We start from the raw sequence: 26,809 nt of genomic DNA on the forward strand, positions 1-26,809 counted from the left end.
GTTCAGTTTGAGGAAATGGCTAACAACAACTCAAATATTCCTCCTATTGTTACTGTGGACTTTATGGGTTTGTCTTATTTATACAGCTGCTTTTATGTGCGCAGATTTGAGAAACAGACATATGAATTATTGAATTATCTTTAGTCAGTCGCCTGATAATCTAAGCACTACAAATTTATTGTCATTCCAGATAATTCATAACGCAGTCAGCACACAAACGCAAAATGCAGCTGGATCGGTTGGAGCCAGAATTGTTGCAGCTCCCACAACGATCACCGAATAGTCTCTAAAGCAATAATCAATAGTCACTTCTGAGTAATACAGAGTAAAATGCCACCATCCAGGATTCTGCCTCTTAGGCAAAAATCCCACAACATCCCTCTCCACCCAAAGCATTTCCCCTCCCATCCTCCCACCCGCCATCTGACCCCATCTCTTGCAGTTACAGTGCGGGTCCTGCAGTGTGTGAGGAAGCCGCTCAGCCTCAGAGATAAAACTTAAGACTGTCACCGGGTTCAACAGCCCGCTGGTGGGAGTGAAGACCATGCTACAGAGCAGGAGACTCTGTACCCACAGGCCTACTTGTATCAAGTGCCTGACATGCCAGTTCAGTGCCTGGCAGCGCAGCAAGAGCTGCAGGCATCCAAACATTTCCGTCGGATCAAAGAGGCCTCCGCACAGGCAGACAGACGGTACTTAAATGTCAAAGCCGGTGCAGCGGAGATGCACCCAGACAATGAGATCCCTATCTGTTTGTCCCTTTCCTGCTCGGGGCAGCTCCCCTGATTGAATCCTTTGAAAAACACCATGGGACAGATCTCTTGGTCGTTACCTAGCAACAGGTGTTAAGAAAGATATCGGTCTGGCTTGAAGGATGAGAGGAGAGGCTACTCAAGAGACAAAACCACTGCTCTCCTTCATGAATTATCCCGATGCTGAACAGAATAATGCCGGCCTGAGGACTCGCATGAATAGCAATTTGTACTTGAGGCTTTGGTCATGGAAATTTAATGACATCCCTTCTAAATGCGGACAGAGCACGAGTGAGTCTGTACTTGGCAGAGCATCAAGCGGCGTCCTGATAGCGGACACTATTAGAGTGATGCCAAATCCAATGGAAAACTATTGAGGGGCAAACACTGCCAGCACCAGCAGTACATATGTCGATATCAGTGAAAATGAAGTGGGTTAAATAGCCATTAAAATAAATCAGGAATTTATGAATTTTACTTGTTTGTTTAATCGACTCACGTCAGGTTTATGGATTTTAAATCCTCTGTAGGTGGATGCTTAAACAAACCTTTTATCCTCTCACTCTTCCGTTGGACTTTTGCAAAGCTTGCAGGTAACAGAAATCCACCCTGATTTCTTTTATCAGACCACTGACTTTAAGATGGCCCCCTGGTGGCTGGCTGCAGTACAGGTCATAAACTCCTCCCCCTCCACGTGAGCACATGGGATATGGACCAAGCTAAAAACTAAACGTACATGCCAAATTTCAGTTAGTTATTTGATGCTATAAAAAGGGGCTGAAATGTCACGGTTGGCAGCTGACGGGTGTATGGGCGGGAAGCGCGAGTCCACTGCCGATCACTATCGCACTGTGGCTCCAGCTGATGTCAAAAGGAAAAAAAAATGGCTTGTATCAGAGATATTCTGGATTCACTTTTGTGCAATCGGAGGAAGTGGAGACACATTGTCCATCTTTATACATGTGAATGAATCGGACAAAAACAATTTAAGGTTTTTACGTGGGTTATGTTGTGGAACTAGTATTTCTTTCCACCACTTTGGCTTTTTGGATGAAAATCTCTCATCAGCTACTGGATGGGTTCAGATGTTCACGCTGGTCAGAGGATGAATCTTGACAACCTTTAACACCATCATCTGGGAAAACTTTGATTTTCAATTAAATTAGCAAATGTTAGGGTGACAACATGCTACAATAAGACGGTAAACAATACACCTGCAAAACATCAGCATCTTAACATTGTTCATTGTTATTCTGAGCACGCTGGTATGCTGGTCATTCAGCTCTCCCATCTGTTTGGCTTTGTGTGCGTCTGCTCTCTTGCTGATATGTTAGCAAATACAGAGGCAGCTTACGAGGAGCAGTTTGATTATTACTGCTTCTTGTCTTCCTTAAAAGCAGAAGGAGGAACATGAGGAACATGCATGTTTATACAGCACACATATCTATACATATATGTATATTATCTCTCTGTCGCCCACTCACCCCATTTCTGCTGTGCGGAAATTACAGGGTGCTGTTAACTGGCACTTCTACAGTGCTGTTGTGTCAGAGTGAACTACTAATTACATGGTGGGAGACATGATGCACTCCGAATCCTGAATGGCCAAAGCATTGCGCTCGCCTCGACAGAAGGAGGGGGAAATAAAAGAAAAAGAAGAAAAAGAAATAATTTAACACGTGCTTGGCTAAATTAAGGGACACGTTGTCAAACAGCTGCTCTGCTGTTATTATAGCAGTGAGTAGAATAATGAATGCAGCGCACCGAGGTTCAATGGGAGCAGTAAAAATAGATGCTATTAGAGGGAGGCAGAGGAAGAGGAAGGGGAATACATGGAAAGTGTGATTTTCTTAGGTGTGCTGACAGTTTGAGGCCAACAACAGCCGAGCAGAGCAGCAGCAGCTGCAGCAGCTGCTTCTGAGCACATCAGTACACACCCAGCATCAGTCCTTCACTCCTCATTAAAACCAACATGTAGTTTGGAGGTTTTTGTTGAGTCATGCTTTGCTGCTTGGCCTGAAACAGCTGACGCCACATGTTTGGAGAGCCCCCCCCCCTTTCATCCCCACCTCTCTCCTCCACCTCCTTCCTCTGACTCTTCCCCTGATCTCTCTGACCTCCATTCCTTTCCTCACCTCCTCATTATCCACCCTCTTCATTCTCAGCTTCTCCTTCTGCTCCCACACACCAGGTAGCTTCAAGTTCCCTTAACCTCTTAGTATTCTTCATCAGTCTGCTCGTTTTGCTCTCTCGGCTGACACTCCGAGATGAACTACTGGACTCTTTTGGGGTCATTAAGTTTGCTTCACCATGGCAACAGCAGCCGCTGCTGTAATTCACAGGCAAATCTCTATTGCTCTACAAACACACTTCTAGCCACAGAGCCATTTGAACAATCCCGGTTTTGAATGATCATTTGAATCAACAGCGCACTAGTCAAAATGTCCAAACACACAGAATGCCACCTGGTTGGATGGCCCCAGAAGTGCTGCTGAAATGGTTTAACAGGAGCACTCGTTCAACAAGTGGCCTCTCTTTATACCGCTTTTCAACACGAGGCGACTGCTGCGTTCGTGAGGTCCATTAAATACAGGCACGCGTGGGCAAAATACGGCCTCAAGGCCAGAACCGACCCGTGAACCATCTCAATCAGTGTTCTCTGAAAGTAATAAAAAAAAACAGACAGATTGATAGATAGATAGATAAAAATAAAATGATCAGTGTTGGTTCTAAACATGACAATAACCAAAACAGGCTCTGAATCCTAAAGTGAATTCACTCAAGCTGCTTGCTGTTAGCGTCCACATAACTGAATACAAAGCTCAGTGATTGGACGTTGCCCACCGCAGTCCCACAGTAACAGTAAGTCATAACATTACACGTGCAGTACAGTTAACTCTCACCTTGCAGGTCATCATGTCACTGACCCTCTGCCGCATGGACTGCCCCGCTTTGGGTCTGACCAGGAGGTAGAGGGCCTTGACCTCAGGACAGGACCTCAGCAGCTTCTCCACCAGCACTTTTCCCATGAAGCCTGTGGCTCCTGAGATCAGCACGTTCTTGCCAGCGTAGTATTCAGCTATGGACGCCATTCTGCTGCCCGCTGCGCCACTGCAGATGTCCGCCAGGCTGGTGTGTCCGTCTGCTGCCTGCTCTCTTAACCCGTCGAGGTCCTGGGCTTCAAGCACCTCCTGGAGGAGGAGGAGGAGGAGGAGGAGGATATGAATATGAGTGCAGGCAGCTACATAATCTAAATATCACATGACAAGTGCTCAGTCAAGCAGCTCAGTCAAATTTTAGTTGAACAAATGTCCAGCCTTTAAATTGCTGCAAAACGAGAATCAGTTTTATCTCTCCGCCCTGGCCTTCAGACTGCAACCGCTATGCAAATTAGATGAATATTCATACAGGTGGATGGAGAGAGGGCAACGTTCAGGGACAACCCGACACGTGTGTCTGGTGTTGAGTCCACAGGAACAGGCTGTGCCCCAGCAGAGAAGGAAAATTTATGGGCTGCAACCGCATGTTATTTTTTTTAAATTTAGAAAATAAAATCCCACTTTGCTCCACAGGTCGCGTCGGTCTGAACTGGTCTGGCTGGGGACTTTTTGTTGCATCTCTCTCTCTCTCCCATTTGTGGTTAGGGTTAGGGTTAGGGTTAGGGTTAGGGGGTTAGGGGAAGTTCTAAAGATGCCCAAAGTAACTTACAAATTAAAATAAATACGAACTAAATGATTCCTTTATGTTTTTATTTCACAGGACGGAGGAGTTTTGTGGTGCTGACAGCGACTCGTGCAGAACAGCTCGTCCTGTGACTCGGGGTTGAACTCGCCTGATGAGATTCACATGGTGACGGATCTAAATCAGCATTAGCTGGAAGGCCTGCTTGGTTGACCACAACATTTACACAACAACCTCAACCCACTGAAACGCACTCAAAATGAAGAATGGCTCAAACACACCTGCTTAGACACACATTTACCCAAGATAAAGTGACCCGTACTTGCACCCTTCGTCACTCTTTCGATGATTTCTGGACGTCCAGGCGCCCTCTTTCTATGGCAACTTAATTGGATCAATTGCTGCTCTAACGGTGGCCGTGTAATGGACTGTGTCTGCTTATTTGGGCCAACTCAATACAATAAATCAGGAGCTGCGTCTGCTGCTTTGGCAGTGGCAGGCGGCCAGGTCCTACGGGGTCCCGATGAGGACAGAACCATCAGATGGAGGCTGATGTGGCTTCCCATGTTCAGAGGGCTCATCGGCTTATTTACTGACCCCAGTGCTCCCAGTTATCGTGAACCGGTCACCGAGCGTCAACAGCTGTCTCTTCAGCGCAGAGATTTCATTTTCCTGCCAACTGTTCTGATGATCTGTATGTTAAAAGGGTCAATTCACCTAAATTACAAAATTAAAAAATTGCTGATGTCTTATTCTAATGTCTCAGTTATGAGGGCTGCAACCAGAATTTATTTTCGTTATCCATCAATCTGCAGATTCATTCAATTAGTGGAGGGAAACAGTTGTTTGGCATAAAAAAATAAAAAAATCAGAACAGTATGAAAAAAATATGTCCATTCCACTCTTGTTTGGAAGAGTCCAAAACACAAAAATAATCAATTTACTCTGCTTTAAGACGAGCACAAGCAGAGAAAAACCCACACACTTCAGATTGTGTTGCTGTTGTGTTAGAATCACTTCAGTCCAACACAATCGAAGGTGTTTCACTGTGACTTCCCTCAGCAGGGGAGGCACCAACCAGCAGGCCTTTATAGACACTTGAGGAAATGAGCGAGCGTGTAGGAATTTCATGGCTGCGGGAAAGCCTCACGTACAGAGCAACCCCACAATCAAAAATAAATACATCCCCAAAGCTCTGCAACTCACACCAGAACAATCGAGAGGGATAACCAGCACAAACAGGTGAGAGATTCTGATCTCTTGATTCTGGGTTGAACTGTGCCTTTAATAGATACACGTTGATGCTTTTACACTTGTGGTTCCACCAGCTTCTGTGGCGGGAACATTGAAAGAAATTATGATGTATTGTTTAATATACAGTTTGGAGATGACAGAAAGTGAGCCGAGACTTGTTGGATTCATGAACACATTAAAAGTCATGCAGGCCTTTTACAGAAGCAGCACAGCTCACCTGCGAACATGTGGCTTCATACAAACACGAGAAGGCCGAGATCACTGTGGACTTTACTGCGGCTCTTCCTTTTTATTTGATGGTTATATGATGTGTTGCCAAACATGTTGAGACTTTGCCCTTATTCCCTTTAGACAATAAACGACTACAAGTGACAGAAATACGACTTCAGCTGAGAGTCTCTGTGTTCAAAGCATCGTGTTGGACACATGGGCTAAAAGCTCACTGCTGATGTTTCCGTTCATTTGCGTGTAACCATGACAATAATGCACCGATAAACCACAGGCCTCTTAACGACTGGACGACGGCTTCCTGTCTCTGGTTGGCATCACTCTGCCATCTTAACCAATGACAGGAGCAGAGCAGCAGTCGAGGCACAGCTAACATTTGCCAACCAGCCTGTGAAAATTAAAAAAAAAAGAAAAAAAAGACAGAGGGGATGCATGCTTATAAAACTTTGCATTTGGCAACAATAGGGCAACATTTAGCCAACACAGACGCTCGATCAGCACTTTTTAGCGATTCAGTGCTGTGATTTGTACACAAGATAATTCCCCTGCCTCCTCCCCTCCGCGTCTTTCATCCCCTCTCCTGCAGATTCCCGGCATGTCTGCCCAAAGACAGAAGACGGAAACCAAATCCTCCTGAGCCAAACGTGGCCCAGATAACAAAACAATCTTGTATATACTTGCTTTCCTTCCATTCTGCCGTCTGTGCATGCAATATTGAATTACACTCCCTCACACACACACACACACAGACAAAGAAGAAGGTGTGTGTGTGTGTTTGAGTTATTCTTCCACATGTCTACAGTGGAAAAGAGACGTCACAGGAAGTCAGGCCCGGGATTCAGGCAAAGCTGAAGTCTTTACAAGTTTTTACATTTGCACCAGTTCTGACAGAGCATATTAACTCTGGGTCTATAACTTACAAACAAGATAATGTGTGCACATTTACTGCTCTGCATGCACAGCAACTACAATAAAAAAAGGTCAGTCAGGGTCCTCGGCTGAGGCCCCTGACATTCCAGTCTTGAGCTTCACAGAGATTCCCTGTGGACACAAGGACAAGGGCGGGAGGGGGGGGCTGAAAGTCACTGCGGATTAACGCCTGACAATGGAAATGTTCCTGCAGCTGGAAAAGTGTTGGAATAAACTCACACATCCCAGATTCAAACACACACACTCATCCTCTACTGCATTCTTCTGAGGTTACACAAGCCCACCTCCTGCCTCTTCCTATGCCTGTCAGTTTGGGCTGATGATGTCCAGCCAACATGGCAACAGCAGCTGAGCTGGTTATGTCAACAAGCCCAGTTTCTGTCTCTTTGGACAGAGATAAGAGGAGAAGCCAGGTGTCACGGGAGGAATCGAAGGCGTAATCGGTGCTCTTTTCTTAGGAAATGTTGTATAATTTTATATCTTTCCTCTAGAAATTATCTAAACGGTAAAGGAATTTCATTCACCGATTGAAGTGGTCACAATTTGTAAACAGTCAGGAGGAGGCTGTTACTTCGTTTTAAGGGATCTCAATCAGAATCAGAATCAGAATTTCTTTATTTATCCCCGAAGGGAGCAATAAAGGCTGGGAAACGAACGTCTTGACCTCGTCAGACATACGCAACGTACAGGAGCAAGCAGAATAAAGCTCAGACGACGTCCGTCAGCATTAACCTTGTTGTGATGTCACTGATGAATATGACAGCATCCTCTTCAGAGTCCGTATTATGAGCGGAAAGGTAAAGTGCTGCCAAGGACGAGCACTTAAATCTTAAGGGAGCGGCTTCTCAGGTTGTGATGCCATCTTGACAAAGTACCGCGTCATGCTCAAAGTCACTCAGGGTCACTTCCAAAATAAACTTTGGAGATGCTCGAGGCATAAGAGTACAGTTCAGCGGCACAGATTTACTGCTGTCCACAGCTAATGCTGCTGCAAGCTGGACTTGCTTCAGGTTTCCTTTTCTTCTGGAGGATTTTTCTGCGTTTCCCCCCCCCCCCTCAAAGCTCCTCTCCCCGGGAGGTCCACGCTGTTTGTCCGAGGCCGGTTGTTTTAAGCAGCAGCTCTGCAGTCCTTCTGCTGCCTCCGGCCTTTTCCTCACACAACCCCTCTATTAGTGGGTCAGCTGAGTGCTGCTGGAGACACAGGCAAAAATCGAGCTCCACAGCTGCACACTGGATAAAACCATTATAAATGGACAAAAGCCGACAGAGGCGGGCGGGAGGGAGGGAGTGTGGGAAAAACAGAGAGAGCAAAACGCTGCAAAATGCAGCCAATAATTAAGGCAGCATTAGTGAACTTAAATGCCAGTGCCAGGCAACACAAAGGGAAAGTCAGTCCCTTTCACCAAATAACACAGTGCCAACATTGTAAAAAAAACAAACAAAACAAAAAAAACCCTGGAAAGCTGAGTTAAGTGCACATCACTGCGGGGAGTCGTTTTTACATCCCAGTGCCAACACGGACATGTCTGAAAAGACAAGTCGAGTAACATTCAAGCCAGGAGACAGGAGGCTTCCAGGGGCCAAACAAAGTCTCATCTCATCCAGGATTCAAGACTCCCAGAATGGAAACCATCACTAACAGGGGCAGCTTCAGCACCTACACAGGATGCATTCAGGCACTGTACTGAATTGTAGGTCAGCCCTGTTTTGGCAGCCCTCAGGGCCCACAGTCACTGTACTTAGGAACACGAGGCGACAGAAAACAGACTTCAGTATAAAAATATGCTCCACAATGCTGTCATGCCGCCTGTGCAGGTTGATTAAAACAGGAGTGCATCAGTTCTGTGTGAGATGTAAGGGTCTCAAGCAGCAAATCATCATCTATGGCTCCTTCTGGAAACATTAATGTTGCGAGTTCTGAACGGGTCCTTGTCGACACGCCGCATGAGGCGTTTTCTGGTTCTTGTCTCTGTGACAATCTCAAGCAGAGAGGAAACGAGCATGTCTGAGTTTCGCAGCACCCAGAGGGGGAGGATGAGGCTGGGCTAACGACCGGATCATGAGATTACATTAATAAAACGTATGAGCTCACGGAAAAGAAAAAGATAAATATAATCATCAGTCATAAAACTGACTGTTTGCCAAGCACTGCACCCCCGGCACATGAAACCACAGAATCTTTAGTTAAAAGACCTTAAAAAGGATGAGGAGAAACTTATTTGTTGAACATTACATTAACTTGACCGAGGTTCCTCGGGTGCAAACTTTCCAAAATGTAAAAAAGAGCCGCTAATGTTAGCCTAACCGCCGTTAGCATCAGCTTCCACACAGCGGCTACAGTAATTGTGAAGGAGGCTTTACTAAACGCAGCTTATAAACCCACAAACTGCTATATAGTTAATGTAGTTATGAGCCTTGAAATAACTCTCGATAAGGGGGCTACTTGGCCCAGCAGGCTAGCAACTGTGGCTTCCTGGAGCAGATAAACACACCGATTAATTTCTTACAGTTTTTGAAAGGCACTTCAACGCTGAACCTCCCCTCTCGCTGCAGCCCCGCTGCTTCAACATGTGCAGAAAACCAACGCCTGACAAGCCTGCCATGGCAGTGTGTTGCTAAGCTATGACAATCAGAGTCCAGGGGTGGGGAGTAGCAAACAGTCCACTGAGCGCCCTCCAAAATAAAAAGGTTCAGTACACTTAAACAGAAACTGGTCCAAACTCCCTGCTAATCACTATTAAACACCTTTCAGCTCTCCTGTATGTGAGGTTGTGACATTTCTCCTTACGTAAACTCATGTAATTGCACAGCACTTTTCGGGAAATTTTTTTTTTCCAAGGCAGCTAACGGCTAATCTAATTAGGATTAATTATATCAGCCACAGGCCTCAAGGACTCAAGCAACATCTCTTTAATTTAATCTTAAAACAAAACAAAACCCACAAACCAGTTTGGCATCTACACGTGAAAGTCATTATGAGATATTCAGGGTGTGTATTGTGTGCGTTGTGTCCGAGGGTGGAGGGACTCTGTAATTACAGCAGCCGTCTCGGAGCGGCGGGGCCTCTGGGTGCTGTGGTGTCAGTTGACGGCTGGCTCAGACCCACGCCGGCGATGGAGCTTCGAGTGCTGCGACCGGGCCAGGAGGTCATGAACCTGCATTGTGTCATCACGGTGTCCCACGCTCCGCTTTCAGCTCACAGATCCACACCCGGCTCCCCTCATTGGCTGTAATTACGGATCAAGTGGCAGCCTATAATTTTCTGTACTACGCATACGAGTCTGAGCCTGAGGAAACAATCAAGACTTACTTTCAATGCAGTCAGGTTTTCAGCACAAAGAAACAGTGAAGCTCGGTGAGAAATAAAATCAAACTGATCTGAAACAGCCTGTCCTTCACACGGACGTCCACGAATTTAAAACACATTACTGGTTCCTGTAGCTTAAAAATGAATATTTACTGGTTTTGAATTGAAGATCTGTGGTTGTGAACTGCTGATGATCAGACAAATTTTCAAGGTCGACATTTTAGACACCACAAAGCTTATAAAACTACAGATTAAGTCTGGGAACTAACTTACTGCAATATCACGAGTGACATAAAAAGCAATACTGAGTCAGCCACATGCTGCTGCTGCTGGTGCCAGTCAGGCTGCAGCATGTGAACTAAAGACTCCAAAGTGCAACGCTTTGCCTGAACAAGATGTGCAAATTTCCTCTGTGCCCGTTAGCGGTTGTGCAAAACAATGATTCATCCATCAGGTGTTTCACAATCTCATTAAAGTTAGTTCAACCAAATAACTGACCGCTTTCTCCCAAAAGCCAAAAACACGCCCACGGAGCCCCGAGCTGCAGCGAGCCGGCCGGTCCGTCACGACCCACTCGAGGCCGCCTTTGACACGACGGAGGACAAAAGGCCGATGAGAGGAACTGGTCTTAGCTGGTGAGGCAGTTTCACGTCCTTATCCATCACAGCGGTCCTCTCATTTATCCTGCAGGCTCATTTTGCTGTCGTGGAGCAGGATGGGGCTGAGGCTCGGCAGGCGAGTCCCTGAAGGTGGACTGAAGTCCCTGAAGGTGCCTTCACTGCTCCACCTGACCGGTTCACGGCAGCTTTAAGGCTCAGTCAGAATTCAGTCTGATGGTTAATTTTCAGTGTCATCATGCCAACTCACCAGAACAATAATAATAATAATAATAATAATAATAATAATAATAATAATAATGGTAAGAATACAGATTTACTTAACGATTTGTTTTTTTTCGTTAAACTTTGAGATTTGTTCTGTTTTTTAATTTTTATTCCAGATTGATGACACAACTTTAAAAAAAAAAAAAACTTTAAAAAAGCTGATAGCCAATCAACCTCCAACCAAGACTCAAACAGCTGGCAGCACCTTACGGTCACTTTTACATGCATGATGCGAAGACGTACTGAAGCTTTGCGCCATGTTGTACAGTCATGGTTTGTCCATGTGTTTCAGCGCCGACCAGCTCACTTGCACGGAAACCAACACCTGTGACCAAGTCATTTAATCAGACGCCCTGCGCAAAGATAGATTACAATGAACACGAAGAGCAACACACTGACTTACACACACACACACACACACACACACCTCATAGCTTCACCTCGTGCTGCTGCCAGCCAGGTCTATAATTAATGAAATGGGAGGCTGTTGGTGTCAGTTGGTTAGCATCTCATCCATCCATCCATCAACCCGTAGATTAGAGCCAAGGTGGAAAACACAACCACACTGACGGTTTGGACACGAGAGGCACGAACATCCACAGATTATTTCAGATTTGTGCTGCAAGTGGACAGATTAAGACACAGTAATGCAGATCTAAACACTATACCACCCTAATCTTTCCACCGTCGGTGACACAAAATCACAGCATGTTGCTCACTCGAGTTGAGCTGCGATGGTACCTGAAAACCAGCAAACGCAGCAGGGCGACGGCTGCCGGCGTCTGGGAATGGAAGACAAGCATGAAGAACAGGGCGGTTTGTTGTTGCTGTTCCTGATGAGGGAGTGTGTGTGTGTGTGTGTTTCGGGGAAAAGAGGATGCAATCAGATTTGGCCGTCCGCTGGGTACAAGACCAGGCAGAGAGATTAAAAGAAAGGCTGCTCTCTTCCTGGGATTGGACTGAGGATGTGGTCTCAGAGGTGCTACTTTTTGACAGCTTGTTTTCTAACGGTCGAAAAGCCACATTCGATTTACAGCAGAGAATACGGCAACATCTGAGAATATTTGGCATTTTTTCCTCTATAAATAACTTCAATGATAAGAAAGTAAGATTTTTTTCTGTAAAAATGGAAATCCTACTTGCATCTGCATGGTTACTTTGTCTGATACTCAAACGTTTCACAAGCTGAAAATGGCAAATAATTCAAGCAAAATATTTTCGTGTCCTTCAGTTTGTTGTTTTGGTTTCACAGCCAGCAGCTTTAAAGTTTTGTTGAGCATTTAGCAGCAGCAGTTCAATGTTTCACTCAGAAGTTGGCGGAGACCAAAACCCGACCTAACAGACTCAACCTTAATTCATTAATCAAGTGGTCAGACCAAATGAAGTTCATACAGGTTTCATTAAATACCAGATGAACAGGGTCAAGTCTTACTTCAACAGCTTCATGGTTCACTTCAGAGCAGCCGAGAGAGTCGCCGCCTTTAACTCAGAGTACCAAGCCAATACTGTGAGGACACAACCACAATACGCTCCAGCTTAAACGAGAAATGAGTTTCTGTTTGACTACTCAGCGGGAGAGTGAGAGGAAATACTGTTAGAAATTTACGCTCAGGTCTCAGGGAAAGAAAAGCATAAAGTATAAAGAGGGAGATCTGCATGGCCTTGGCTGCCGGCCATATTGTCCACGCATAGCAGGCTGGGCGTCGGTCCAGAAAGTCCCACATAAAGACAGTGAGGTTGGGCCACCCTGCCACAGACACCCCCAAGACAAACATCACTCCAAATGATCCCCAGAGGCCTTTTCCTTTTAGTCCTTAAAAAACAAAGAAACAAACAAAAAACACTTCGGACAAATGATATTTTAAGAAAGCAAAATTGAGAAACAAAAAGGTAATCTTTTCCATCTTAAACTCTAAACTGAAAGTAAACTTAAGATCTTTTGTTTCTTTTTTCTTTTATTTAGACAAAACAAGCAATTTGACTGTGGAAAAGGGGAAAAAACTCTTTTATCTCAACTTAATCCGTCAGTTTAGAGTTACTTCTTCAGCTGCACCAATTAGGCCAATAAAAGCCACAAGTTCAAACTGTTTGTCAGATAAAACAACTGATGTCATGTGAACAAGTTCCTCTGAGGTTTTATGCTCTGCAAAAGCTTCTCCAGGACACGTCAACCTGCTCCTCGGGGCCATTTCAAAGGAAAAGCAAAAGCTCCACCTTTTCAACGGACGAAAAACAAGAGGAAGTCAAGGCAAAACACAAGACGCCAAAGAGGACTGAGGACTGTGGGACGACCTGATCAGGACTCTGCTGTTCACTCTCGGGCGGCTGATGACTCAACATCGGCTCTCATGCAGAAAACCTTAACGTATCCACAGTTGGTTTCAGCCTGCCCCGAAGCCGCACCCTATAGATTTACCCGAATGCTACGTCTCATAAATCCTTCGAAATGTGTAATCGCTGAAAACCTGCGCCGTCATGTTCCTGGAGAGATGACACCACCCACAGCAACGAGTCAGCCTGGCAAAGTGAAGCCTCAACATCCGCTGGCTGGCTTGTCGCAGTGTGAAATCTAACACTGCAGGAACACTCACTTCTTACACCAAAGCACACCAAGTCAAACAAGGCAGGGCACAAGGAGGCAGAGAAGGAAGCCTAATCTGTCATCAGCACGCAAATGAACCAGTATTCACGGTTCTGCTCCGGCGCTTAAAGTCAACAGGAGCCAAGCCTGAAGTGCGCAATTTACCTCGGCTGAGTCGTCGTTTGCTTTCGAAGCTTTTCATTTCTTCATTTGTACTTATTGTCTGTTTCACTGTGTAACCGTTTTGCCTGAAGTTAAATGAATTCAGTGGGATTTATTTGATTACGATCAGCACCCTTAAGAAGACGCCTCCTTCCATGCGGTCAGCGGGTCCATTAATCAACACCGGGTGACTCACTGCCACGAAGCGCAGCTCCAAATCCTCCCCATTACCCTGATGTGACATGCTGTGTGAAGAGCACCCATGTCCACGTGGGGTTCAATGTCACACAACCCACAGGAACATCCGCCACCGGTTATTAACGGCCACGAGGCCCACAGGACTCACAGACGGGGTGGGTGTCGCAAGGTGACCGACGCTGATTTACAACATCTGCTTGAGCCTTCGAATTAAAAAGGACCAAACGAAGGGTTTCCAATACTCGATGCCATTTCCTACAAATTCACAGTTTACTTTACATCACAGGCAACCAAGGAGGATTTTCAGGAGTATGAAAGTCAACTAACAGGCTCTTAAACAGGGGAGGGTATACGAGGCTGGTTCACCAATAACCTCCGTGAGTGCAAGATTAACTGACGGTCACATTTCAGAAGCCGAAGAAGACGAGTGTTGCCTGGGACAGCAAGAAAAATAGCTTAGCATGTGTAGCATAGCATGTAGATCCTTTGGTCAGTTCAGGATCACCTCCGGGGTTGTCCTCCTCCTTGGTGGACTATCCTGAAGGTGATCTCCACACTCCCTCCCTCCCTCTCAGGGCCCTGGCCCCCTTTTTCCTCCTGCTCATTTATCCTCACCATCCACAGCACTTGCACCAAATGCTGATTCAAGCCAATCCAGCTCCTCCCAAGAGAAACAGCCAAGCACAGGTGCAGGGACACTTCTGCAAAAGGCACAGCCAACAGCGAGCTACTTTTTCATTAAACACCTGCATGTGTTCATTTAAGGACGCAGCTAGCTCGGATACTCGTCCGACTGGCTGGACTACCCGGCGGGCGCTGACAGAACCGTCGGAAGAACAATCACTTCATCTGCTTTGACATGACAGGAAAGTTGGAGCAGTTAGAGCTGTTGTTGTTGTTGTTGTTGTCGGGAAAGCAAGTAATGTGAAACATGAAGTCTGAACATGTCCCATGTCAGAGACAAGAGCTCGTCTTCGTTTCAAACCGCAGTGATGGTACACAAACACTTTTGGACGGACACCGACGGTCCTTCCTGCTCATCTGTGCTTGATGTCATGATAAACTGAATCTTTTTTTGGTACTGAGCATCAGCTGAAGATGTCACCTTGACGGGGACTTTAGCCAAGTGTGACAACAAACAAAACAATAAATAAACAACAAGCAAGTCTGCCAAGAAGGAAGGAGTAACATGCAGCAACCAAATGTGGATGCCTGCAGAAAATGATGACAGCAGCCACAGGTGGCCACGCTGCCACAGATGTCCCTAATGCGCGACGAGACAAACATTAGCCCCACAGGCTTATTCCTTATAATCCTTTCAAAAAAAAACAAAAAACTAAAGCTTTAGTTGTGACTTAAGAGCAGATTGACAAACAAGAGGTAAACTTTCCCCTCTTAAAGCAGCTAAAAGTCATGAAGGCCTCGTGTGAAGGAGGATCTCGCACTCTTTCAACAAGCTGCTCAAACAATTTAAACTTCAAGCAGCAGAATGAGGAACCGACGCTGGACCACAAAGTCAGTACTTCATATGACACGACGTGAGGTCTGGTTTGCAAAAATCACGACAACCCATCAGGCTTACCTGTGCTGTGGGTGTTGCACTAATTAGCAAATGCCAGCCTGCAAACACCTTAAAATAAGAAGGTAAACACACCTGATAAACGTCAGTACTTCACATGATTATTATTGACACTATGTCGGCATGAGATAAACATTACTCAGAGCTGCGCTGACTCCATTTCCTGATGAAAATGTTTATCTTAAATGTCTTTTCTGATAGCGTCTCAATCCCAGGACTTCCCACAGTGCTTCTTAAAATGTCCTGAATGGGATCCGTGCCAAGTTGCATCAGAGCTGAGCAGGAATGATAAAAATCTCAGGCTGTTTTATTCTTCTTCTTTTTTTTTTTTTTTTTACATTTGTGAATGATATCGCCAAAGGTGGCAGTGCTCAATATGGCTTCCTCCTCCACACACACACACACACACACTGACAGTGACAACACTCACAACATAAAGAGATTTACATATCAGCGGCTGTTTATTTCCTGAAGAGTAAAGGAAGTGCACTGCAACCCCCCACACCACACACACACACACACACACACACACTCTTTACATCACAGCCTGCTGAAAACTGTGAACGCAGAGATGTGACAAACATCTCCCACGCTGCTCTCCCATCATGCCTCTGCACTTGCTCACTGTACCACACTAATACTACTCTCTCTGGTATGGAAATGCACACAGGAGGAGGAGGAGGAGGAGGAGGTCTGCAACAGAGCAGCTACACAACCATTTAGCATAAAGATTGATGGAGCCCTGCACCAGGAGAGAAAGGGAGCACATGTGTAAAGCAGAGGTTGAAAAGGAGGACAGCGACAGAGGAGGGCTGAGGGGGGTTTGCAGGAGCAGCAGCTGGAGGCGAGAGAGCGCAGGACGAGAGGCTGCACACACGTCAACAAGGCGGCTTAGGAACCCGGAAGACGAGGGACGGACTTCGTACATCTCGCCTTGCAGCATTCCTCGTTACGAAATCAAACAACTTTGAACTCCTCAGACTCGCTAAGGCAAGAAAAGTCAACCAGGCATGTGTGTGACTCTGTAAACAGTGACAGGAAGCCAGGCAGAAAACGCTGTCTGGCAGCATCCATGCAGCACACACACCTAACACTTTTCTGAGAACAAAATATAGGTCACCTCGTGATGATAATTAGAGCTCTATTTGTGATCCCAATTTGGAAACCAGCTCAAGACATTTTTTTTTCCTCCCTGATTTAGTGTCCTGCAGCTCAGATGGAGACGAGCTAAATTTACGATCACACATCAAAACACCTTTCGGGGGCGAAAATCTGCTCGCAGTTTGCGCCACATGATGTACTGATGTTCTGCAAGGCTGTTCAGAAATAAAGAGGAAAAGGTGTTGCTCCATTTGAATAAGGTACGCTTCATTTCTACACCCACGTGGGAATATTTTTCCTTTCGACATACTCAGGATGTTAAGCATCCACAACACATGGACCTCACCTGAACAGTTTTATTATACAAGATGAAGCACCCAGCATTGATCTGAGCGTGTGAATTATGCATGTTTGTGTCAATAAAATGGAGAAATGCAGATGTGCAAAACTGTTGTTGCAACTATTTCAACAAACACTTGCTGCTTTTCTCTGTTTAGTATCGTCCTAAAGTGAATATTTGTTGGTTGTGGACTGTTGATAGGACACAGAAAGACATGTGAAGACATCACTTTTGCCTGTGGGGGGCAAAAACAGAGAAATCTGCTTCCATTTTCTGTCACTATTTGACAGGCAAAACGAGTGAGCTCAGAAAACCTGCAGGAAAACGAGCGTCACAGTTGCAGCCGCACTTTAAAGCTTAAAGCTTAAAGCTTAGCTCGAGCTCCAAAGGCACGACAGCCTTTACTGTGGCCCAAAAGGAGAAGAAGTGCACCAAAGGTATGTAATGTATGCCATCACGCACATAACCCAGCAGTTATCATGATGAAGCACACAGGCAGCAGACTGCAGAGCAGGCTCGTCCGGTGCTCAGTGGAGTCATGCCTTTCATGGGAGTTCACTCCGCTCTGAATGTAAACTGCTCCCATGTCTTTGTAGTGTTAAAGGACTCCACACTGTGCACATGCAACACCACCCGTCTTCTCACATCTGAGGTCTGCGAGGACTTTGTTCATTAAAGCTTGTGGTTGAGATGTGGGAGGCCAGAAGCTGCACATTTATGAGCAGGAGAGTCAGCTGCGCTTTCTGTCATCCCAGTCGGCCCGCTGAGCAAGAGACAGGGCTCATCCGGGAGGAGGTGATTCAAACGGCTCGCCTCCACATGGCAAACCACACACACACACACACACACACACACACACACACACACACACAGAGAGAGAGAGACAGGGGGAAAACGACAGACCGAACAGTTCTGGCTTCTCACTCTGTCATGATGGTTCATCTTTGTATATAAACAGTGTATTTTATAGCTACAGTGGTTACAAAACAATGTGATGGACGTAATTCTAAGGTTCTCCATTCGAGAGTGTCAAGACAGAAACCTGCTTAACATAGCACTTCCGGAGTAAATATTCAAAGTAAAAGAAAAAACGTAACAACAACTCCAGGACTGCAAATGTGTTTTGTTTAATGATGGACGAGTCGCCTGGCCTACAAAACGTAAAAAAAAAAACGTAAAATCAGAAATGTCCATTTTAATTTCATAAAAGACCCTGATAGCCGACAAAACTGGCCTGTTTCAATTATCAATGGTGTAAAAAGCAGCAAAGCCTAAATACTTTTCAACTTCAAACTTGAACGATTTCCAGTTTCGTCTTAAAATCAATCAAACACCTCATGGACTTCAAAACTAACCAAAGATTCAAAATCCATCAGCGCTTTCACGGCGATTTAAAATGACTTGTCTGCTTGTAAGACGGCTCCCGCATGATTAAATCGTGTGCAGAAATGCTGAATAAAACGTACGTCACTTTAAGATTAGTTTATCTTTTCCATTAATGGCCGTAGGATGAATCAATTCACATCCATTCATTAAAAATCTGTGGCTTCGGAAATACCGCACCATGGTAAATCAGCTGTTATGGCGTTTCTGCTTTTATTTTGAAGGCCACTGTCCCTACTTCCTCTCTCTTCCTCAGCTAACAGCTGCTAGCTTCCCGCAGCTGCTCCACGCTGATTGCGGCTCCAGCTGCCCGCCGCCCTGCCGTCGGAGGCGGCCACAACTTCGTGCTAACAGAGTACGCGCCAATTACACAACTCAATCGTTCATACCGAAACAAACGAACGACATTAAAGTGAAAACACTACGAACTGTTAGCAACGCTCCGTGTACGGAGACATTTTCAGCCCCGGCGTATGATGCTCACTCCCGCTGCTCCGACCGCAGCCGAAAAAACCAATGAAAGATGCTCCGACAGCGGCGTGCCTCGACAGACCTCGGCTTCTCAAAACCCACATTTCAGTCCTGCTTTCAACCCCCATGCCGTTTTCAAATGAAAAACAAATGAACGCAATAAACGAAATGCTTCATACCGTTGACATCGGTTGACGCGGGCGGCTCCTTCCTCTTGCGGCTTTCAAAGAGGCTGTGCGGTGTGGCAGCTGCGGACTCTCTGCCTCCTCCCACCGGCCGCCCCTGGGCTCTGGCTGCTGGGAAACTTCCACGGTCAAAAAAAGCCCAGTTCGGCCCCGCCGACTGCCTGTCTGTCTGCAGACTGCTGCAGCTAGACAGACTGCTACTCAAATACGAGATACCGAGTGGGCAGGGCGCGACACCCCGCCCCTGGGCCTTCCCTTGGTCCTGCCGGTGCACGCCGTTCTGTCGTATGCAGACGCAACGTCACGCCAAATTTCATTCAATAATCCCACAAGTTTACTTGGCTTGCACGATCGGTGTTCGTTTATAAACGGAAAGTGGGATTTGTATCTGAATTAACAAAATATCGAGTTCGGCATATACCAAACATGAGTATAAAGTTCATTTGACTACAATGTAACGTCTGAATGATTTGCATGACAACATACATACATAAAAGGAGGCTGTCAAACCGGTCCACAGGAGGGCCGGTGTGGCTGCAGGTTTTTGTGCCAACCAACCAAGAGCACACCGTTTGACCAATCAACTGTCTGAAGACGGAGATCAGTTGATTAAATGAGTCAAGTCTGGTGTGCTGCTACTTGGTAGGAAAGAAAACCTGCAGCCACACCGGCCCTCCTGTGGACCAGATTGACATGCCTGCAAGCATACAGAATTAGGCAAAGGCTTTAAGGATTCGAGACGCTGATGATAGGTGAAATTATGATAAGCAAATAAAATTAGAAATGAATTCAAACCCAAGCCTTAACTCATAAGGTAAAACCTCCGAGAGAAGATGAGAATGAGGCTGATGTAGGCCTATTATTATTATTTTTCTTGCGTAATATCTCTCTCCACTCAAGACAGTGCGTGATAGTAAGTCCATACTTTCGCTGTATACTGGGACCAAATAATTTATAATAATCTGTCTCACTCTTCACAATATATTGTGAGCAGCAGCAAGATGGAACAGGTCATCTTTATTGACAGATAATTGGTCTCCCTGATTGCAAATCACTGATGTATAATTTAAGTTATCAAGCACCAGGCATCAAACACCACCACATCAGTGACTGCGTCCAGCCTGCTACCCGGAGGACACTTAAAGCTCCAGTCGGTGCCATTAGTCCACATGTTACGGCCTTGGTTATGACTCACTGACGTATCATAGCTTCACTGCACTTAGCTGAAGGGCACAGACTCTGCTTTTCACTTCAGCTGCACAACAACAACAGACAAAACAGACCTGTGTGAGTGCATGTCTGTGCAGAGTGGCCTTCTCTCCCCGCCCTGAATGCAGCGCGTCAAAAGGCACAAAGAGCTGCGCTTTGACCCAAAAAGCTCAAAGTGGCACGCGGGAGCAGGACAACCTTTTGCTGCCTCTGCAGGTAATCCTTGTTGTGCAGCAAATGATCTGTCGGCCCAGACGCATCCCACCTCAATCCAGGTTTAAATTTCTTTCTGACTGCAGGGGTGTTTTAACATAGAAAGGCCAAGGCTCAAACGCTGTGTGCGCTATTTCATTCAGTCATCCAGTCATCCAGTCCTCAGATTACCGAGCCTGAAACTGCGCATCCCCGGGGCTCTTTTGGGCCCGTGTTGCTCCCAGTCAAGCGGACTATTTTCCCTGCAGCTCAGAGAATCAAACGATGAAGGAGCGGATCTTTCCTGGAGGTGCTGTTAAAGATTATGTTTGTGTGCAGCGCAGAGTCGTGAGGGATGAACTCATTACGCTTTGTGTTTCTGTGCACTACAGTTATTTTACTGGCAGTATGTTTAGTATCGATGAGATGAAGCAGTTCAGTGAGGAGGAACACCAGAGACGTCAGCAAAGCAATCCATCAAACAGTCATTACATCAGTGTGTGTGTGTTTTAGGAGACATATTGGAGATGTGTGTGATGCTGTCAGATGCAGCTGAGATCCTGAGCTGTGAGCGTCATTTGTGCAGCTTCTACAGCGGTTTCAACTCCTTCAGCTGCTACAGAACATCCTGTCTGCAGACTGTTCCTGATGGTCCGGGCCGTGCGGTGCATCACATGTCAGAGGTGGTTTTTCATTGGTCTGGTGAGGTGTGTGCCGCGCTGGAGGCATGAGCACAGCCCTGGATTGATTCGCCCCCGTGGAGAGTACAGGCACCAGGCAGGAGCCTCCAGCTGGCAGCAGGCAGCAGCGAGCGGCGCTGCCTCTGCAGGAGAGCTCGTCAAGCCGCTCCTGCAGAGCTTCATCTCTGACTCTTTGCCTCCTTTGTGTCTGTTTTCTGTTTGATGCACAGACACTCTGTATGCACACAGCATGCAGTCACCTTCTTAACGTCCATTATCGTCACAGAGTTACACTTAGGGCTGTGAAAACCACCACAACTGGAGGAAGTGTGCCATGTGACATTTTTTAGCTTATGAAATCACAAGGTCACACTGGGTGACAAAAGCCCTACGACATTTTGCAAGATGAAATGTCTGAATAAGAACTTTATGTAAGTTCAACAATTATGAAACCAAGCAGCCTAAAACATATGCCAGGTCTACACTGACCTCTAGTGGTCACATGGAGAGTGTGCACAAGACCCACAAAACCGGCAGCTTTTCCATTCAACCTGCACAAGGCTGACAGGAAGCATCAGTAGAATCACAGTCAGTAATTATTTTGTGTACATTTGAGGCTGAAATCCTCCGAAGTAAATCAAATCATTAAAGTGAACTTCTTTGTTTCTTTTAAATTCCCCGTAACTTTCCGTATTTCTGGTTTATCGGATGCCCCCAGGTGGCTGAATAGCGACATTACAACAGTAGAAATGTTACACAAGAGAGAAGCTCATAAGAAGTTTTTCAGAAGAGTTTCACACTTTATTTTAACCCGCATGCCCATGTAGCATTTATAAGCAGTATGTAAGTGATAAATAAATGCTTTAGAACGCAATATAATGTAGTTAAAGACAGATATTAGGATTGTATTTATTTCTTATGTATTTATAATATGTCACTGACAATACTGTATAAGTACTGGTGTGTTATAAACCAGCATACTGCTTGTAAGTGCTGAGCAGTGGGGTGAAAGTAAAGCATCACACATGCACTTGTCGTATATGACCGTTACGCTCTGATAAAAACAGACTCCCATAACAAACCACACAGCAGCGTGTCCTAAATAAATCTGTCATGTGTCAAGATTTTCTTTTATTTTGACAGCGTTTCAGAATATCATACAGGTAAACAAGATTTTTGCAAAAGTTAATATATCCATAGTGTTGCATTTCATAAAAATAGTTGCTCCACTTACAGTCTTTGTGACCATCAATAGTACACTGAGTCATATTTATAGAGATATTTGTTCAGGGTCTACACACTGCTATAACACTACACAGTGATACTGAGCCGCTTGGGTGGGAGTTTATGGTGTAGCATGTGCTGTAATTTCAACACACATTCTGCAAAAAAACCCCCCAAAAAAAACAAAACAAAAAAACTTTTTTGTTCTTCTTCTTGCCTTCTGTAGAAAACTACTCACGATTTGGCTCCAGATGTGAAAAGCTGTGAGTTGTGCAAAAATATGCACATTTTTTTTCCTTCTGCATCACACAAAAGTGACAAAATAACGGAGCGAACGAGCAGAACGGTCGTATGAAGGCAGCACTTGCTACCTTTAGTCTGACAAATGTAAAATTTAGGCTTGAGGCCTTTTGTGTGTGTGTTCTAAAATATGGTCCCCGCACGCCATCTACAAGTGACTGAAAGGCTGAGCCGTTTAAAGCCTGGCTGACGATTTTCTCCGACACAATAACTCACATCCCGAAACCCCTCCCTGTGAGATTGTGCTTTAATGTCAGGCTGCCTGTTCTTTGTGTAATTAGGGATCACAAAGGCAAACATAATGACTTGTCTCCCTTTGCTTCTTTATTCTTTAAACACTGTTTGCACTTCACTCTGCAGAGGTCAGAGAGGAAGATTTTTGTTCTGGTGTTATGACTCACGGCTCATTCAGAGAAAAAAAATTACCATTCTGATGTTTCACGTCTTCAAAGGGGATGCAAACGCTGTGAAAAGATTTCTTGATCTCACAATTGACCTTTTTTTTTTTTTTTTTTTGCATAAACTCCTCCTCCGCTTAGCAGGCACTGCAGGCCTGTCAGCCTTCTGATTTCTCCACATGTTGCAGGAGTGTGTGGGGGCAGCACTCAGCATTTAAAGGCCCAGTGTGTAGGAAGTGGGGGCATTTAGGAATGCAATATAATATTCACAATTATGTTTTCGTTTGTGTATAATCACCTGAAACCGACAGTCTTTTGTGTTGTCGTTATCTTAGAATGAGCCTTTGGTATCTACAGAGGGAGCAGGTCGTCTGGCGGAGTCCGCCAATGCAGCGCCGCCATGTTTCCACAGCAGCCCAGAGCACACAAACCAAACAGGGAGGGCAGCAGGGTGAAATTTACCCACACAGCTCGAGGCCAATGAAGCCTACATACTGGACCTTTATGCCGTTTAACAGGATGGCGTCTTTGTTTTAGCCTTTCCAAACCAAACTCACAGGAGTCGGAGTGTGACGAATAGATTAAACCATGTGACCACCCGCGCTAACGTGAGCTGGCGTTAGCACGTCTGGCTAACTAGTTTAGCAGATAGCTAATGTTAGCTGTTCTCTCCTGATTTTTTTTTTTTTTAAATTGGATTTGAGTAAGTTCACACTACAGTCAGTGTTACCACAGACAGCTTGTTTATCGGTTAGTCCTCACCCTAAAAGACTTTTCTCTCGTAACGTTAAAAAGTTAAACACAGTTTAGGAGATGCAAACAGGTATGATAATCAACCAAACGATGTTACATGAGAATGAAATAATAGTCTGATCTTACATTATTTTATTACCATATTAAATCTGCTGTGGCTAATTAGCTCTACCGTGCCCTAAAGAAACAAGCTGTTTATTTATTTCCATGAAGATGCTAACTTTTTGCCTGGAAAATGCAGCTTTAGCCTCAGTCTTCTAGCATGAAATCATGTGTGTACCCACTGAGAGCATATCTGAGACTCATCTAACATCAGCTTACATTAGCTGGCGAAATCGTCAGCTGGCTTCAAGAAACCAGAAGCTGCTTTTGTTTACTCCCGTCTGAAACAAAGAAACCACTGTTTAAAACGTGATCAGGAATCTTCCGCTTGTTAATCTGCCACAGCAACAGCCAACCTGCTGCTGTCAGGTTGTGTAAAAATGTTCACCTGCACGTTTACACTGTAGGCTTTGAACAGAGTCGTATTCAGGGGCAGGTGTGTGTGTGTGTGTGTGTGTGTGTGCTGAAATGAAAGAAAATCTACAGGGAGCTTTGGCGCGGAGATGTACTTCTTAATATCACACAGAATCACCCAAAACAAATCAAATTCAGCAGCTGACAGTGACAGGTGCAACAGTTTCCCAGCCAACGTGGAAAAGGATAGAAAGGTTTCGTTCTCAAATTGAGGCCATTCAGTCCGTCAGGTGACGGGCTGTCAGGAGAGAAAGCTTTCGACGAGTGATTCAGTCAGATTTTACTCATTTAAACTGGTGCTCTGTGCTGATGTTTCCCAACACCATCTCACACGGGCGATCAAAGGTGAGGTCTGATACGTCGGTAAGCAATCAGCAATGAAAACTCACATGACCCAGACTGAAACACTCGAGACCATCTGGTAATCGACTAATTTCCATACATAAGCTTGTGAGATAAATTATATATTTCATCATATCTGAGAAAATACTGTTTATTATTTAAATCTGTAAAGTTTTTTCTGTATAGCAGCCTGTTTCTGGACCCTCTAAATAGTACTGGAGTCAAACCTTTGACTTGTAAGCCAACCTTCCTCTGTCAGTCTAAGGCACTCTGCCCCTCCCCCCCCCGGTTGGTGTCACACCAACTCCTTCTGTCAGCGTCCGGCCGGACTCCACCGTCGCGGATTGCTTTGTTCCTTAAGCACAGAAATGAGAAAAATGGATTGACACGACACCCCCGCCGACCTGTGGTGATGGTTCAAGCGCAAACAGACCGTGCAGTCAACCTCAGCAGGCCTGGCGAGACCCCGAACTGCAATCACAGGGCTGAACGGGCGGGTAGAGGAGGGAGGCGGCGGCGTGGGGAAAGCTCTCATCCGTGTGGCGCCGTTTAACTCGTCTGAACACGGACAGGAAGTTCCATCGCCTCGCCTCAGGTTCTGTTCGCTTAAAGATGATCTTATTTACAAATGATTCCACATATTCATATTCATTATAATTTATCTATGTCTATAATCATCTCATAGATTTGATTTCAAGACAGGTTCAGGCCCATACAGTCTCTGTTAAGGCAAAGTTCTGTTGATGAGTAGATTTCATCTCTGCTGTCACTCTTTCTTCCATTCGCTCTCGTCAAAACCAGTCAAAGCTCCTTTGTCAACATTCCAGTTCATAAAACAGACTCCACTTTATATATTTATTTATGTGTGTATATATATATATATATTTATATATAAAAATCCAATGGCAGCCGACAGTTGCTTCCTGTCAGCTGTTTATATTTGCATGTTCTGCTTGGGGACAACTCAAAATAGAGTTTACAGTTTGTACCCCCTGAAGTGATTCTCCGTCACACACATTCTACTTGCTCTTCCATTTTCTTTTCTTTTTTTTTTTTTTCAAAAAGTGGATGATTTTTCCAGTTCTTAAGGTGGTGGGTGTAAAATATTTCTCAAAATAATTTAGAGTACAGTATCATAAATAAAACTAAAAACACGTGGTCCAGATCACCCCGCCCCCCCCCACCCGGTTTTGACTCAGTGGTCTGTGGGAGAATGGGAACCGAAAGGGGGTGAAAGGAGCACAGGAAGGTGTGAGGGTGGTGGTTTCATCCAGATGGGGGTGTGGCCTCTGCGACCTGCTGGAGCCGCGGTGTTATCTGCTCAGCGTGGACGTGCCTGTGCGCAGCGTGCTGGGCAGCTTGTCTGATCCAGGGATCTTCCAAGGCCCGGGAGAGACCGTGGCCTTCCTCCCCGCTGCGCTGCTGGTGCTCTTGTTGGGCAGGCTGGGTCGGCTCTCTCCCAGGCCCCTGTCGGCTTCCCTGGGCCTGGGGTTGCTCTGCTCCGACTCCACCTGCTGCTGCCCGCCACTGTAACGGTTCACATCCTCCCTGCTGCCCCCGTTAGCGTGTGGGAGCTTAGAGGTGCTGGAACATTGGGTGGATTCTCTGTTGTCCCCAGTGTTCCTGTCCTTGGACCTCCCTCTGGTGCACCTGGAAGGTTTGGGCTCCCCGCTCTGCCCCTCCTTGCCCCCTCCCCCCTCAGCAGTGGACTGCACCCTGTGCCCCTTTTGGGTGGACCTGCCACCCTCCTTCTTGGCTCGGCCGCTCCCGCCGGTTGTGGCCGCTCTCCTCCCCTGGCTGTTCGGATCTGGATTCGGCAGCTCGGCCTTCTGGGGGCTCTTCGAACGCTCCTTCCTGCTGTCTCCTGCCATCGGATCTCGCGGAACGTCCAGAGGCGACAGGTGAGGTGGGTCGGGAGCCGGGACCAGATGAGATGAAGGCGATGGCATGGAAAGGCTGTCGATGGGAGGGGCTACTTCCGACAGGCTTGGGGAGGCTGAAGGGCGACCATCCCATGGGGCGGCATTATCTGAGACACACATACACGCAGTCGGTAACGTGAAAAACACACACACACACACACACACATGCTCTGCTTTAAAGCTTGCACACATGCCACAGCAGAAGCAAACACTAAATCAAAACAAAAACAATCATCA

General features: G+C 45.9%; 2 protein-coding genes and 1 long non-coding RNA gene across 15 annotated transcripts in view; all 3 read right to left on the reverse strand.

Annotated features, from left to right (window-relative positions):
* Positions 1–19,235, reverse strand: part of si:dkey-97m3.1 (fatty acyl-CoA reductase 1) — a 41,549-nt gene extending 22,314 nt beyond the window's left edge. Inside the window, exons 1-2 of the mRNA XM_046378532.1 lie at positions 19,031–19,235; positions 3,656–3,943 (exon numbers count right to left, since the gene is read on the reverse strand). Coding sequence (XP_046234488.1) covers positions 3,656–3,943; positions 19,031–19,039 — 297 coding nt within the window. The 5' untranslated portion in view covers positions 19,040–19,235. The remainder of the gene's footprint in view (positions 1–3,655; positions 3,944–19,030) is intronic.
* LOC124053416 lies at positions 8,770–11,090 on the reverse strand. The gene is made up of 2 exons (XR_006842146.1): positions 10,426–11,090; positions 8,770–10,132 (listed from the first exon to the last, which is right to left on the reverse strand). It is a non-coding gene; the product is annotated as an uncharacterized LOC124053416 (long non-coding RNA).
* A 2,996-nt stretch (positions 19,236–22,231) lies between the features above and the next one.
* magi2a (membrane associated guanylate kinase, WW and PDZ domain containing 2a) overlaps positions 22,232–26,809 on the reverse strand; it is a 215,331-nt gene continuing 210,753 nt past the window's right edge. For 10 of the 13 annotated variants that reach the window (XM_046379314.1, XM_046379311.1, XM_046379308.1 and 7 more), the window contains one exon: positions 22,232–26,679. In XM_046379314.1, coding sequence (XP_046235270.1) covers positions 25,964–26,679 — 716 coding nt within the window. In that variant the 3' untranslated portion in view covers positions 22,232–25,963. The remainder of the gene's footprint in view (positions 26,680–26,809) is intronic. The other 3 variants (XM_046379320.1, XM_046379318.1, XM_046379319.1) reach the window with 2 other exon arrangements.

The sequence above is a fragment of the Scatophagus argus genome, chromosome 22, assembly GCF_020382885.2.
Source record: "Scatophagus argus isolate fScaArg1 chromosome 22, fScaArg1.pri, whole genome shotgun sequence".
NCBI lineage: Eukaryota > Metazoa > Chordata > Actinopteri > Scatophagidae > Scatophagus > Scatophagus argus.